The 14356-nt window shown below is 44.0% G+C and overlaps 2 protein-coding genes across 2 annotated transcripts in view; one reads left to right on the top strand and one right to left on the bottom strand.

Moving 5' to 3' along the window:
- The window catches only part of FANCM (FA complementation group M), a 70724-nt gene that overhangs the window by 50190 nt on the left and 6178 nt on the right, over positions 1-14356 (bottom strand). The window lies entirely within an intron of this gene.
- LOC137856638 (heme-binding protein 2-like) lies at positions 2745-13679 on the top strand. Its single transcript, XM_068682204.1, has 5 exons — positions 2745-3553; positions 9147-9238; positions 10488-10629; positions 11912-12095; positions 12509-13679. Exons 1-5 carry the CDS (start codon positions 3325-3327, stop codon positions 12678-12680), a joined length of 819 nt encoding a protein of 272 aa, XP_068538305.1. The 5' UTR covers positions 2745-3324; the 3' UTR covers positions 12681-13679.

Here is a 14356-nt window from a genome sequence, read left to right as displayed (position 1 = left end):
GGCTGTGCGGGGCCGTTAGCATGGCCCACACCAAAACGCTGGTTTCATTTAACACACAACCACTGAAACCAGGAGCAGCTCCAGAACACAAATCCAGGCTTTTGTTGTAGCTGTGCACCACATGGACGTCATATTGTTCCCACTCTCTGCTCCGGATTAACGATTTTTCAACACAGAGAGTGAAGAAAGGAAGAAGGAAAAGACGAGACTTGTCCTTACAGTCTGTAGCTGGAAACCAGCTTCAAGAAGTGCTTCAGAAAAGTGTTGTGATTGTACTGTCTTGGAGGAGAACAAAATGACTTGGCAGGAAGGCATGAAGGCAAAAAGGGCCTTCTGCAACTTTAGGAAAGAGCAGCCTCCGTGAACGTTAGCTGAAGATCTAGAACATTCATTGCTTCAGTTTAGGAATGAAACTAAAAAGGGCTGTGGTTCAACATAGTGTGTTACCTCAGGAAGTGTAAGCACGGTACCCTAACATTCCCCCAAAATACCTTCCAGGAGGAAGGCCCAGGAATGAGCTGTGTTCAATCTGCCTGCCGTACCTCACGTTTGAGTGAAGGAGTCCTGAGGCTCCACCAAAGCAGAAAGGCCCCAGAGCCCCACAGAGGCCAGGTGCAGTCCCGCAGCTGCAGCAGCATCTCCCGAAGCACCAGGGCAGCTCACATGGACCCTTTCTGCTGACTGTAAAGAAACTTTAGGTACACAGAGTACATAAGCTCTGTGTACAGAGTGAGAACAGGTCATTGTAACATTCAATGAAACCTCTCAAAACAGTACAGAGCATGCAAGGAAAGAAGATAGAGGACAATGACTAGCACACACATAAAAAAACAAGTGGATTTATGACAGAGAACATGGGTGAGAAAGGCATCAGGAGCTACTACAAGTGCTCAATTTGGGTTATTATCTCTGTACAGCTTCAGAGTTGCAATTACAGACAAATGAGCTCTAAATGCAAGGGAGAAAAGCACTATTTTGTGTAAGCTTTGCACTGACATATTCTTATCTTCCCAATAATGAAAATACAACAGTGATGACACAGAGGGGTACAGTGTTTTTAAGAGAAACATTTAAGTCTCTAAAAATAATATTGATCTACACAGTAATCATCTTGGCTCCTCTGGAAATTTCCTTGTCAATTTAATATTGATCCATTCAAACACTTTGTGGTCTTGCCGTTCTCCAGGACTATGTTACACATCTAACATATACTATTTTTCCTTGGAAGCTGGTATTATTCACAAAAAAAGATACAATATTTTGTTGTCTTTTAATGTCTTGTTATTCTATGACAGCATTTCTCACTTCTTAAAAGTTACAAAAAAGGCCTACAGACTTTACTTGTCAGTTCATTTCACTGAGAACATTTTTCCTCTGTTACTTGAGAATTTATAAAAAGAAATGGCATTTCTATACAAATCTGCAGTTCAGTAAGAGTCAATGTCATCACTGCGCCACATGACAGAATGAAGCATCTGACTACAGATGCTTTGTATCCTAAATTTGCAAGGCTGAATATTTGTTTCTTTTTTCTATTCAGAGATACAACCTGCCAGGAAAGCACCAAGAACACAGCACAAACTAAATCATATTCTGCCACGAGTGACTGCTTATTAGCCAGCAGTTACACAGAAACTTAACAAGTTGAGGGAAAAAAACAAATACAAAAAAATCAGCCTTGTTCAACTCCAGGAATAGTCAAGTGCTCTAGCAGTGTCCAGACACAGAGCATCATATATTTTCAGTGCTTTGTCAAAGGCAGCACTTTTTACATAATTACTACGCATATCTCAAAACAAAAACCACAAGCAGTTACATGTGATGGGTGATCTTTAAAACAGGATCTTAAACTCCTACCAGCCTCTTTCTTACAGCTGTTATTTATTCTCTAAATAATACTTGACCAAAAGAGTTGGAATTGTTAAATTTTTGCAATCGTTAATTCTGTTAAAAAGTGTCAGAATCATTTTTGCACTGCAGGATAGGCAGAGGAGGTCTCTATGCACTGACTCCAAAAGTCAGTTCTTAAGAATAACGTTACCCAGAAGAAATCACCAAGAGCCAGGATGCCGTCATGTAGCAGTAGCAAACCAACTTCCCAAATTATGTGGAAAGTTCTTTGCCCAAACAACTGCAGTTAGTGTTTGCACTGTACTTAAGCCTCATCTGAAACATCACCTGTGATGTGACCATTTCATACCGTGACTTTTTTTACGGTGCCTACCCACAGCCATGTCGCTGCCCCATGAAGGAAGTTCAGCAGCACCTTTGTGAGGGAATTTCTGATAGCTGCCATAAAATGCAGGCCACTTCAGCATGCTCTTGATGAGGCTTGCACTTCTGCATACTAGGTAGTTGACATGAAATCAAATCATCAATCAAAATACTTAAGCAGGCATCATCTCCAAGCATTTGTCAAGGACGTAGGTGAATTTCAGACCAGCAAGCAGTGTGTGATGCCAACGTGCTGCCTACAAACAAGAGGCCAAACAACCTCACGGTGGAACCAGCTGCCTCATTTACTGCAACCAATGCATTCCGCTTTACTTAACCTGAGGCAATTAATACTTTGTTGGCACACCACGATGAGCCCTTGGGATTATAAAAGTGAGCCTGGGAGACACTGATCAGACACGGTGGTTTGTGTGGGGGGAATTAGGTGCCGCATCACAGAGTCAGCACTTACATCCCTAATCCTTGTTCTCCTCCTCCTGCAGGCATCTCAGCCGTGTATAGGTGCAATCTATTTTCCTACTGAAAATTCTGAATCCTGCAGACTTTCCTCTGCTGCCTTGTGAAAAATGGACCAGCACTCTTTATTTCTCATAAAGACAGCTAGAAACAGAGCCGCATGCTCTGGGGACAGCCCAGATTCAGTCAGATCCTGCCCCACAACAGCCTTCCACAGACAGGGCTGCTCACAAACCCTTCTCCCACAGGCTTTCCTCAGCAATGCCAGAATTACACAGCTGCCACCCTCCAGAACGAAACGACCCAGGGGATCTGCTCTGAGACACCTTGCAGCCGGTCCTGAACAACGTGAAAGCTCTGCCTTGGGGCATGGCTTACGAGATACTGTCACAAGAAAGGACTGACAGGAGATGAAGAGCAGCAGGGAGTAAAAAAAAGAAGAAGAATTAGAAGAAAGCCACTGCTCAGGGACCGAGTGTGTCCCCACACACACCTGGGGCCCGCCCCCGCCCCGCCCCGCCCAGCTCAGCCCTCATAAAGCGCCTCGCCGCCAACAGCACCCACAGCCCGGCTCGGCTCGGCTCCTCAGCCCGGTTCGGCCCAGCACAGCCCAGTTTGGCCCGGTTTGGCACGATGGAGACGGGCGGGTGCCGGATGAGCGGCGCGGAGCCGGGCGGCCCGGCCGTGATCACGCTGGAGGAGCTGGACGGCATGGCGGAGGAGAGCCCCGACTCGGCGTACCACAGCCACGGCAGCAGCCTGGAGGAGGAGGCGGCCGAGCGGATGGAGGACGAGGAGCAGGAGCGGCTGCTCAGCTACTGGCAGAGCGTGGGCAGGGGGCACCAGGTGGACGTGCCCCGCGGTAAGAGCCGGCCGGGGGCAGGGGGGCGGCTCGGAAGCCCCCCGGTGCCGTCCCACAGATGGGGGTGGTTAGGGGCATGGCGGTGGCAGGTTGAGGGGAGTAGGAGAATACAGGACTGACCTTGCCTTTTGACGGTAAGCCTCCGCGGCTTATCTTATTAAGAAGTGGCTTGTTCTCAATTTTGAGAGAGACGGGAGGGTCCCCAGGGGTGAGGGCAGGCGCACTGCAGCCAGAACCACAACACCTCGGTGCTGCCCTGTCCTGAGCTCTGCAGGTGCTGAGGGGCTCTGCCCCTCCCAAATCCTCTTCGCAGAGGATGGGGAGCACAGAAGCCTTGCACAGACTGCCTCAGACACTCTAAACGAATCCCCTGATCCTTAAACTCCTCCTGGATTCCAACACAGCAGGGGGAACAGCCTCACTTTCTGCCTCCTTTTCTAGCCTCATCTGGAAGTCCCATCCCAGCTTTCTAATGCCTTAGCAAGAAAAACCAACAACCCTTTGGGTACTAAAATGGGCTAAACTTTATGGGCTAAAGTTGCGCCAGGGGAGGTTTAGGTTGGATGTTAGGAAGAACTTCTTTACCAAAAGGGTTGTGAGGCATTGGAATGGGCTGCCCAGGGAAGTGGTGGAGTCACCATCCCTGGAGGTCTTTAAAAGACGTTTAGATGTAGAGCTTAGGGATATGGTTTAGTGGGGACTGTTAGTGTTAGGTCAGAGGTTGGACTCGATGATCTTGAGGTCTCTTCCAACCTAGAAATTCTGTGATTCTGTAAAAGGAGGCCCAGCAAGCTCAGTCTGAACAGCATTTGCTGCTCCAGCACTCAGTCCTGGTCACACCGATCTGATCGGCAGCCTCCTGCCTGGGGGCACAAAGGGAGAGGGCAACGAGAGAGGGTCCTTGTCTCAGGCATTAAGCAAGGCCTGGACACATGGATGTGAAATGGCCCCTTCTGAGGAGCTCTGCATAGAAGGAACAAGACTCCTTCCCACAGAATGATGTGGAAGTGTCAATGCATTCTTTCACTAAGATTTATTATGCAGGAGATCAGGTTTGGTAAATATATCAGAAGTAGTATTTTACCACGTTGTGGTTGCAATATAATAAAAGGCTTCCTTTGTAGTGTCAGGGCAGGCATTACGGAAATCGAAATGCAAGACTTCCTTCAGTGAAGTCAAGATACGTCAAGAGAGGATTATACCTCAGCTAGAAGAGCTCATCAGCTCTGTATACACAATCTATTTACAGTGCAAGTTAACTTAATATCCACATTCAGTATTCAGTCAGCCTCAGACATCCACAGAGGAAATGCAGATGACATCCTGGGAGGAGAATCCCTTCATTTCACTAGGGCACACGCAGGCTCTCATGACTAGTGTGCCCCATCCAAGCAGCTGCTGGCACTGGAGCCCTGGTGCAGGAAAGCACAAGAGCTGTCCTTTGGCTGTCTGCTGCCACAGTGCTAGCTGTGCACACAGCATCTGAGATCCCAACAACAGCTCATGTATTTCCTGTAGTCTAGTGGACAAGTCTGTGAAATCAGGGCAACAGTTCTGGGCTGCCACAAGCTTTGACAGCTGTCTTGCTCTGTGGGGACAATATGCCTCTCAAAAAGATACCTTGCTAGTAGGTTTTGTTAGTACCTTTCCTGGGTAACAGGAACAAGTCTTCTAAAAACAACAGATTTTGTGAGATTTGAACATCTGTATGATTGGCATATTGATTTATCACGATTAACCAGACTGTAATCCTGTAAGCTGACTGTCTGGCCAACAGCAAGCCTTGCAACCAAAAGGTAAAAGAAAAAGCATAGGATGGTAAAATCTAACCTTGGCTTGAGAACTCCATGTTATCTACCTATGCTCAGTAGAAGCAGAAGGCATGCTTCAGCAGCTACTTTAAATTTCTCATTAATAATTTCAATACATGATTAACAAGCAAGCTTGGGAAGGTCGCTACTCATCAAAATCATCCACTTGCTAGAGCATAGTGTTCTAAAGGTGCCCAGTGTACAAAGCAGCATGCTCTGAGGTCAAGTACCCTGGCCCCAGATCAAAATCCAGATCTTGAATTGCACCCAATTTTGCCATTGGTTCCAATATGCTTCCCTTGCTGAGGTTGCAGCACGTGAGGGGTAGCACGGCTCTGTTGGTACAGAGGCTGCAGCACAGAGCCAGAACAGGACTACGCTGTGGCCCGGCTGTCCCAGCCATGCAGCCTCCTCCACCTCATGCGTAGCCTCACGAGCCTGCTTGTGAGCAGCTCCAAGGTGTGTGGCACAGGTCTCGTGGTTCTCCTCAGCATGAAGACTGCTTCCTTGTGGTACAAAGCTGCCTCCTAAACTCAGCAGCCTGGTGTGTGTGCACACTGTTTGAGGGCACAGCTGCAAGTACATCCCAGTCCAGTGACACAGCAGGTCTGATCAGACACCAATTAAGTTGTGCAACACTTCAAATACTGTTCCATCTTGTCACTGTGTACAAGTCTTGTCAAGTGTGCATTATCTATACGTTTCTTTGTAAAGATTTGCCTCTTTCATAATACCTACCCATAGGCAGGTATACAATTATTTCAAGACTGAAATTTACGATTAGTAGTTTTTAAAACTTAATTGAAGTAAGCCTTTACCTAGGCTTACTTAACCTTGCTAGTTTTAGCAGTATATCTATACTGCTACAACTCATTATCATCTTGCCTGATTTTTTTTTCACACCAGTATGTAAGTTTGCAAGTTTGGACTGGCAGAGGGTATGTACATCAAGCAACTCCCTTGCTTTGTGCTGTATAATCTAGATGTTGTGCAGGCTAAAACATTTATTACCCATGGTATACTGCCGTGGCTGACTGGCAGAGATTCATGAACTGAAGAATAAAACCCCTAAATGGACTTATTAGTTGTAAATCCTATCCTGTGCATTAACACAGGAAAAAAAATCTGATCACATTTATCAGCTAAGAAATGAAAATAGAGCTAACGTTCCTAGAGCCTTGAAATGTTTCCTAACTCCTTGGTACTCTGGAAGTCTCATTTACTGTTCTTCTCTCGGCATCTGAAGAAATCAATTTTAAATGTCACTACTTATATTTTAAATTTAGTTCCCAGTGACATTTTTAAAAAAGTTTAAAATTAACTGAAGTGTATCTTTCTACCCTTTATTAAAAGGATCTTTACTATTCCAAATGGTCTTAAAACTAAACCCCCTGCACTGGATGCCAGGAGATGTAGGTTTGATTCCCAGCTCAGCTACAGATTTACGAGTGACCTAGGCTAAGTTAATTCTTCTGCATCTTAATTCTCTTCTCTCAGGGATGAATAATACTCTTCCTCCCTCCCCCCATCATCCTGTCTTTTCTGTCTTTAAGACTCTGAGGCACTCAAAACACAGAAGAGAGGGGATCTTACTTCAGCTGGAATATACAGTCCTTTGGAACATGTCTGATATACAGCATAAAGTAGCATAGCAGAAATTCACAAACATTTTCAAACACTGTACAGAAAAATCAAGTTCCTAAGCCTCTATCACAGTGCACAAATGCATTACTTCGAGTTTGACGTGCAAGGGACCAGCTGTTTTGGAAAAGAGGTTCTCCATTGCTAGACATTGCTCCTAGCATTGGAGAACCAGCCTTATAACCAGAGCTTCTAAGCCATTCTGCTAGGAGCTAACTTTTAGGCAGAGTTTTTTAGGAACTACAGTTAGAGCTGTTGTTGAGGCAACCATAGTTGCATCTACACCTAATCCAACCGTATGTAAACTACAAAAGCATGGGGGAGCAGGAGTACAGGAATATGCTAGTATTGAATACGCAAGCACTTGCTCCTTTTATCCCCCTGAGCTCGGCTGGGAAGCGTGATGATTGCTGCAGACTGGACCATTATTTATGTCTGCAGCTGGAACTCAAGAACAGGTTCACTACAGAATCCCTTACAAAATGTGAGAATCACTCAAAGAGCTGCGGCACATTTCAGTTGCATCTCTGTACTAAGCATGCTTAGAGCTCTTCAACAATGTTTTCTATTAACACTCTCCTTCACATCACCTGCTGCCAGAACACCAGAGCTCAGACCAGAAGCGATGGCACTAGACCGTACTTTGGGTCCTTCTTGGTCCAAAGGGCAAGAAGAAAGAAAAAGGCAGACATGAAGAGCATGCAAAACGCAGTGTCCCTGTAAGTCAAATATACTTGGTGTGTTCTGTTTAACTTTTACAGTGCTTTATGGTAAGGACTAATTTGAGAACACTGAACCCCAGTGTTTCTTTCAGTCAGGTGTAATCCTCTGATGAACAGAACACAAATCATGAAGCTAGCTTTGCTCTACTCCCACCTTGTGAAGTTGTTGCATTTTTGCAGGAATGTTCACTGCAAGCCAACAGCCTTCTGCCCCTCCCAGCCTTGAACATAAACTTGCATCTAATCAGACAGCCCATATGGATAAAAATTCTGCACCAAACAGAAATGGTGTCAAGATAGCACACAAGAAAGATCTTTTCTATTTGCTTTGTTAAAATCACATCCTCTCAAGACACACTTCTTCACTGAAGTACGCATTGAGGAATTGTTTACTCACCTTATACTTCTTTACCTTAACAGAACACTTTTCTTCTTCCTCATCTATAGTTTCAGCATTTTTAATGGAAATATAAAATCTACTTATGCTAATACACAACTACACGATAATTTAGGGTGTAAGCAGCTTCTGGAGCTCTGCAGTCTAGCTCCTTGTTAAAAGCAGAGCTGGTTTCCAAGTTAGGCTTCTATCTGTCGGCTTTGAAGTTGCTCGGGGCCTCATCAAACTGATGTTTTCCCAAGGACAGAGGCCCCTCAACATCTCAGGCCCCTGTCCTGGCGTTTGATCACTGGCACTGTGTTTTTCTTGATGTACCTCATGAGAATTTTCCACGGCAACTTAGGTCGCAACTCAGTCCATTTTCTGTGGCAACTCAGCCTTCTCTGTACGCCTCTGTGAGGTGGTGGGGAGCACTCTTCTTAACAAAATTGGTTGTTTGGCTTCTGTTTTTAAAGTTGTTCTGCCCTGTGAGGCCTTACTAGCAGGGCTTGCATTTAAAAAGAAAAGATATCGCTGGGTAAATCACTGAAGACACAGAGCTTCAGTGTGCACACAGAGGCTGGAGCATGCACGAGCAGCATGGCAACGCGCGTAGCACCAAAGGCTGGGGCTAGCTATCAGACAAAATGTCCTTTGGAAGTGACAGCTCCCACAGCAGCACTTCCTTGAACTGTGAGCAAGAGCAGCAGAAGCAATTTACTTCTTCATGTGGATACACGTGAATCCAGTGCTGGAAGAGATGCCAGAATTGGCAGTACACCTGTGGGCACTGACAAAAACCCTTTAAGAGACACACGCGTAATTGGAATATCTCTATATCTATGGGGTGGGAGGGCAAGACCTGTTCTGAACAGCACAGAGACCAAAGCCAGCCAGCCATTCCTGCTAGCACTGAAAAGCAAACGAAACTTGTTAAAGGCACACAGTCCACAGAAGTTTAACTCAGAGAAAGCAGAATGAAACATTTCCTTCCTGTTTCTGCAGCTTCACAGCTAACTTGGAAATGCGTTATTTTATTGTAGACATGGCGGAGCCGATTCAGCAGCTGACCAGAAACAACAGCCCCCAGGAGAGGCAGACCATCCCTTTTACTCTGATCCAGCGCAAAGAAAAGGTACCCATTTCCTTCCCATTTGAGCTTCTAACAGTCTTTTCAGTATTCATACCTAGATTTCAAAGCTGCGTTCCTTTATACAAGTAACTCATCCACTTATAGCACTAAAAATCCTAAGTGGACATACCCCTTATATCTGGATAACTGCATTTCTTTTTTAACATCTCACTGTTTTTTCATGCATGTGTGGCGTTTTCTGTTTTTGTAAGCTAGAAACTAGCAGGAATGTCAAAAGGCAGTCAAGAATGGCAGTCTTGGTGACATTTTTGAATTAATCTAACAAAACCCCTTCATATTTTGACATTTAAAATAAAACCCCATTTTCTTCATCTAAATCATTGCTTCTTTACAGTCATGTTCATTAAACCTTAGGAAACAGTACTTGGAGGAGATTATCTGAATTTAAAACCAAAGTTGTAGCTTTGTATCATGGGTCGTTACAAAGAGAACATCAATTTGTAAATCCATCTCATAGAAACCATCTCATAGAAACCTTCACTAAAACCTTAAATGTCCAGCAATTTTTTTTACAGTTCAGGAAGTTTGCAAACAGGTGTCTAACCTTAAATGACAAATAAAGAAATCTTTACTAACCGCGGAGGAAGATTTCCCATCCCATTTATTTTAAACAAATCCATATCATTCAAGTTTATAAATCTCACTATTTGAGTGTGTTTCATCTGAACGGTTTGGGACTCAACTCTTCATGTTGTAATTAAATGCTCAAAAGCAGTTTCTCTGTAGTAGTGTAGTAACTAAATATTAGATATTGCAAGGTCAAAAGTTATCAGTTCCTTATTTTGAAGAAGAAGGACCTGTAAGTCTGCTGAAATAGATTTTGGTCCAAGATCATTAGAATATCCCTCCTGGATTTATATGAGAAAGGATTGACACTTACATGTTCCTTTCAAAATCATTTCACTGACAGTCGAAAAAAGATGCAATTTTTCTTTTATTCGTGTAATTCATTGCACTGGTTTTGTTTATCTACTTATTATATGCCAACTTGGACCTTGAAACAAACTGCACATGAACTGAGTAGCAAACAAAACACTTAAGGTATAGCTGACACTGAGAGTTAAAATAACTTCTCGTGCTTGCTATTCTCCTGTTCATAAAGAAATCAACTTCTGTAGGCACATGTTATAATCAAAGTACTGAATATTGTATGACTCTTGTTTGCTTGTGATTTTTTTTTTTATTTTTATTGAACTTAAAACACAAAATTATGATCTGACTCTGTTTGCAGCTTGGAGACCTGCTTTATGAAAAACGTCAGTATGGAAAAGCCAAGTGGGCTTGTATAAAAATGAAAGAAAAACAGTATGAACAGAGCATTTGTCTGGGATTCATGAAGCTTATGAGGTACATTTGTGAGCAGAATTCCTCAGGTAATTAGTACCACAATTCTTCATTACAGTGAAAACGTATTTATGGACTAGTCCCTCCTAATTAGGAGGATATTTTTATTAGCTGTTTCTGTCTGTATCACCATCCTCCTGTAATACGGCCTTTCCAGTATAATCTAAACTGGATGCTGGTCCCTCTACGTACATGCTAAAGGGAACCTCTGAAGGTACGTGATCGCTGAACTGACTTCTAAGGACATCCTGATCAGTACAACTGTTTGGGAACTGGCTCTGGCTATTTTTGTAGACTGTCGGCTATAAACGAGGCTTTTGCTACAGCATTCAGTGGTTTCGTTGTCACACAAGTACTGCAACCACAGTGTAACGCCGAGAGCCTGTAGCATTACACTTGCCTTGTGTTAGCTCATGATACTCAACTTTGTGCATGTCTGAATGGACACCAAAAATTGGTGTGGTCAGAGAGTATTTTCCACAAACATAATCCCATTTTAACTCAAGAACACTAAAAGGATAGCAAATCCACCATGTCCTTGATAGCTTTTCATTTTTACCATTCTCCAGATGATTAAGAAGTACTACAATAGCCAGTGTTTTGTTCTTTAATACCACATGCTGTGATCAAGCCAAGTCTTAATTTCTTAATTTTCCCACTCTCCCTCCACCCCCCGAATTCTGTTAACATTTTAAATATTGTTTAAAAGTTATTTTGGCTGCAGAACAGCAGTTTTGTTTTCAAGCCATGTACAGAAGCAGATTTCTCACCCCCTAATAATCACTGCTATCTGCACAGTCAAAACCACAAGCTTTATTTACTGCACAAATAAAGCAACATGTTTGTTAACAGTAAATCCTAAATGAATTCACAATGCAGCCCCCTTGTCCTGCCTACATTCTTTGTTCCCAAATATTTGAAACACGAGACAAGGGCAGTTCACAAAAACACATCCCTCTGAAGGTGGAGGTAAGAAGTTACGTCAAACCATCTGCCATACGTAGAGACAGGAGAGCTTGCCAACTACCACGTTTTAGACACACGTGCAAACATTTGCACACAGAGGTTTTATATATGTATATATGCACATACAGACATGCAGACACATACATATGAATTACAAGGCACAATTGAATGTTACTTCCTACTTGGAATACAGAAATCCAATTTCTGAGGTATGCTGAATTCCTTCTAATAACAACAAACCTTTCTTCTCAGTGGTACTCTATATAATTCAGTAGGAGTTCAGAAATCAAGTAGGGTACGAAGACCTCCTTTTGTATTTTCTAAAAGTCGTGTTTGTCTCCTCAGGGCTGTACCTGGGGATAACAATCCCCATCGTCACCATAGTACACACGAATGAATCTCAGTCGGAGATGACGCAGTCGGTGACGGTAGCGTACTACCTGCCCGAAGTGCTGCAGGACCAGCCACCTCATCCCTTTGACTCTGACATAATCATTGAAGAATGGCCTTCTACTATTGTTTATAGCAGGTAAGAAACATTTTCATTTTGTTCTAGAAAAATGCAAAAAGACGCAGTTCTCAATGTACATGTAGGCATGCTGCACGTGTTAAACCAACCTCTAAAACCTAGCAAACTTAAGACATGATTTTCAGGACCTGTTGAAAGCTGCCTGCTTTATTAAACTTGGGTATTCAGAAAATAATGCATGTGTAAATGTGAGATATAAAGCATCTCAAAACACACAGTATTCTCTATTGCTGGCAACTATCTAACACATCACTGAAAATGATGAGTTAAGAACAAACTGTTACCTGCTTGAGACCAACCAGAGTCAGGTAGTGCCATTTGTGAATCATGGCTGAGCTTAGAACAGAAGGCACATCTAGGCTCGGGAAAAACTGGATTTTAAAAAGAACTTGATATGAAGTTGATTGTTACAGGAGCTTCAGAGGAATCACCAATGAAGACTCTATAATGAGAGAAATAAACCTGCTGGCGGAAATTCTGGAGAGCCCAGAGTTATGTTTGCAGGATACGTTCATCATTGCAGGATACACAAACCCAGCTGCTGCTAATCGACACAATGAGATCTGGTTCCTCCAAAGACCGTAGCTGCCCGTTTCTGATGCCTGTCTGTTACAAGAATCAGCTCTGATTTACTGGCAGAATTTTACAAGTGAATTGTGTGAGACTAGATGTCAAACCCTTGAGGAAATCTAAAAACGTGGCTTTAGCCAGCTTAGCAAGGCAATCACTCCAACTTACTAAGCAAACAGAGCTAACATATGAAACCAGTTCTAAATAATTCTTATGGAAATTTTAGCACTGTAAAAATGAGAAAAAATATTTCACCTTTTCTTCCCCACTTCCCCCTAAGATAAGGGAGGCAGAGTCCTCTCCCCTCACCCACTTATTAGCATCTCTGATCTGCTGGGGCTTGGCACTGTCCTAACAGAGCTCCTGGAGCCCCTGTCCTGGCTTGCTCTGGGCACTTAGTGCTGCACCACCTACAGAAAGGCACTGCTGGGGCTTTCGATGGGACACGCATTAAAACCAATTCACACATGCAGACTATGCTTGAGAAAAAAGAATTTCTGGGTCTTTATTTCTGAAGACAATTACCAGAGTTAGACCACCAGGATTAAACCAAGGAACAAGACTAGGCCAATGCTGACCAGCTTTGTTCTTATCTCTGGTGGAGCAGAGATTCTCAATGCTTAATGCATTACCTCACCAAGCATTCAACCAAAGTACTTTAGACCCTGAGAAGAGACCAAGGCAGCAGAACAGTGCTTAGACTTGCTGACATTTTGGTAGGAAGCTCACCTTAATCACCCACTTGCAGTAACCCCATGACTAAATGTGTCATTCCCAAACAGAAAGCGGTTCATTTCAGCTCCAGCTTTCTGAACACTTTATCTTAAATCTTGACTCCGGCAGCAGTGTTTGTAACATTCAGCAATCTGTTCACTTTTTATGTTCTTATGGCAGTGCTACACTGCTGAAGTTAGAAATGCTGCCAGTATTTCTCTTAGCACAGAACCACGTAAACTAACTACACAGCCCCGATGCTCACCTGGCCCAGCCCTATGCTGAAAGGGCCAGTGCCCACGGCGCTGCTCAGGGCCTCGTGCAGCCCGGCGTTCAGCACCTCCCGGGACGAGGCTCCCCCAGCCCCTCTGGGCCCTGTTCCAGTATTTGACCACCCTCACTGTGAGCGTTTCTCTTCCTAATTCCTAATTTTCCATGCTGCAGCTCATTTCCTTTGCCTTCACCCACATGGCGAGTCTCAAAGCAGCGCCCAGTGCACTGGGACTCGAAGCCCAGCCCGCACAGCTCCAATGCCCTGGTCTGAGCAGCACGCAGGCTTTGCTACGCACCAGTTAGGGAGCACCCAAGGCACTTTAGAATCGAGTTAGCAAACAGGTTTACTCTCAGAAATTCCTTCCATGTCTCCCCTTAGAGATATGATAATAGAGTGTAATCTTAATCTAAGTAAATGACTTTTCATATAAAATTTAACGGAGTATATCCCCAGGGTCACGTATCAACTACTTGAGCTTTTGTGTTCTCCAGTTGCAACACACAACACAACCAGAGCCTCTGCCTGAGCACTCATGGCAGTGGTTGTTAATTGGCAGAGGGGATTGATGCGGTACTTCTGAATAAACGAACAGGTCCCAAGACCTTTAAGCCTGCTGTTTCTGCAGGGCTCTGTGCTGCACAACACTGACTTTATGTTAACCTGAAACATGCAGCAGGTCCTGGGCGGGTGGCTGGGAGCTGCT

The sequence above is a fragment of the Anas acuta genome, chromosome 5 (assembly GCF_963932015.1).
Source record: "Anas acuta chromosome 5, bAnaAcu1.1, whole genome shotgun sequence".
NCBI classification, from domain to species: Eukaryota; Metazoa; Chordata; class Aves; order Anseriformes; family Anatidae; genus Anas; species Anas acuta.
The sequence above is the reverse complement of the archived record's forward strand: the minus strand, read 5'-3'. Positions and strand labels throughout refer to the sequence as shown.

Excerpts from the sequence above, each read along its gene's own strand:
- LOC137856638 (XM_068682204.1), top strand. The coding sequence starts at position 3,325 with ATGGAGACGGGCGGGTGCCGGATGAGCGGCGCGGAGCCGGGCGGCCCG. Across the intron at positions 3,554-9,146 it reads CCAGGTGGACGTGCCCCGCG|ACATGGCGGAGCCGATTCAG; the intron begins GTAAGAGCCGGC and ends ATTTTATTGTAG. Across the intron at positions 10,630-11,911 it reads TTGTGAGCAGAATTCCTCAG|GGCTGTACCTGGGGATAACA; the intron begins GTAATTAGTACC and ends TTGTCTCCTCAG.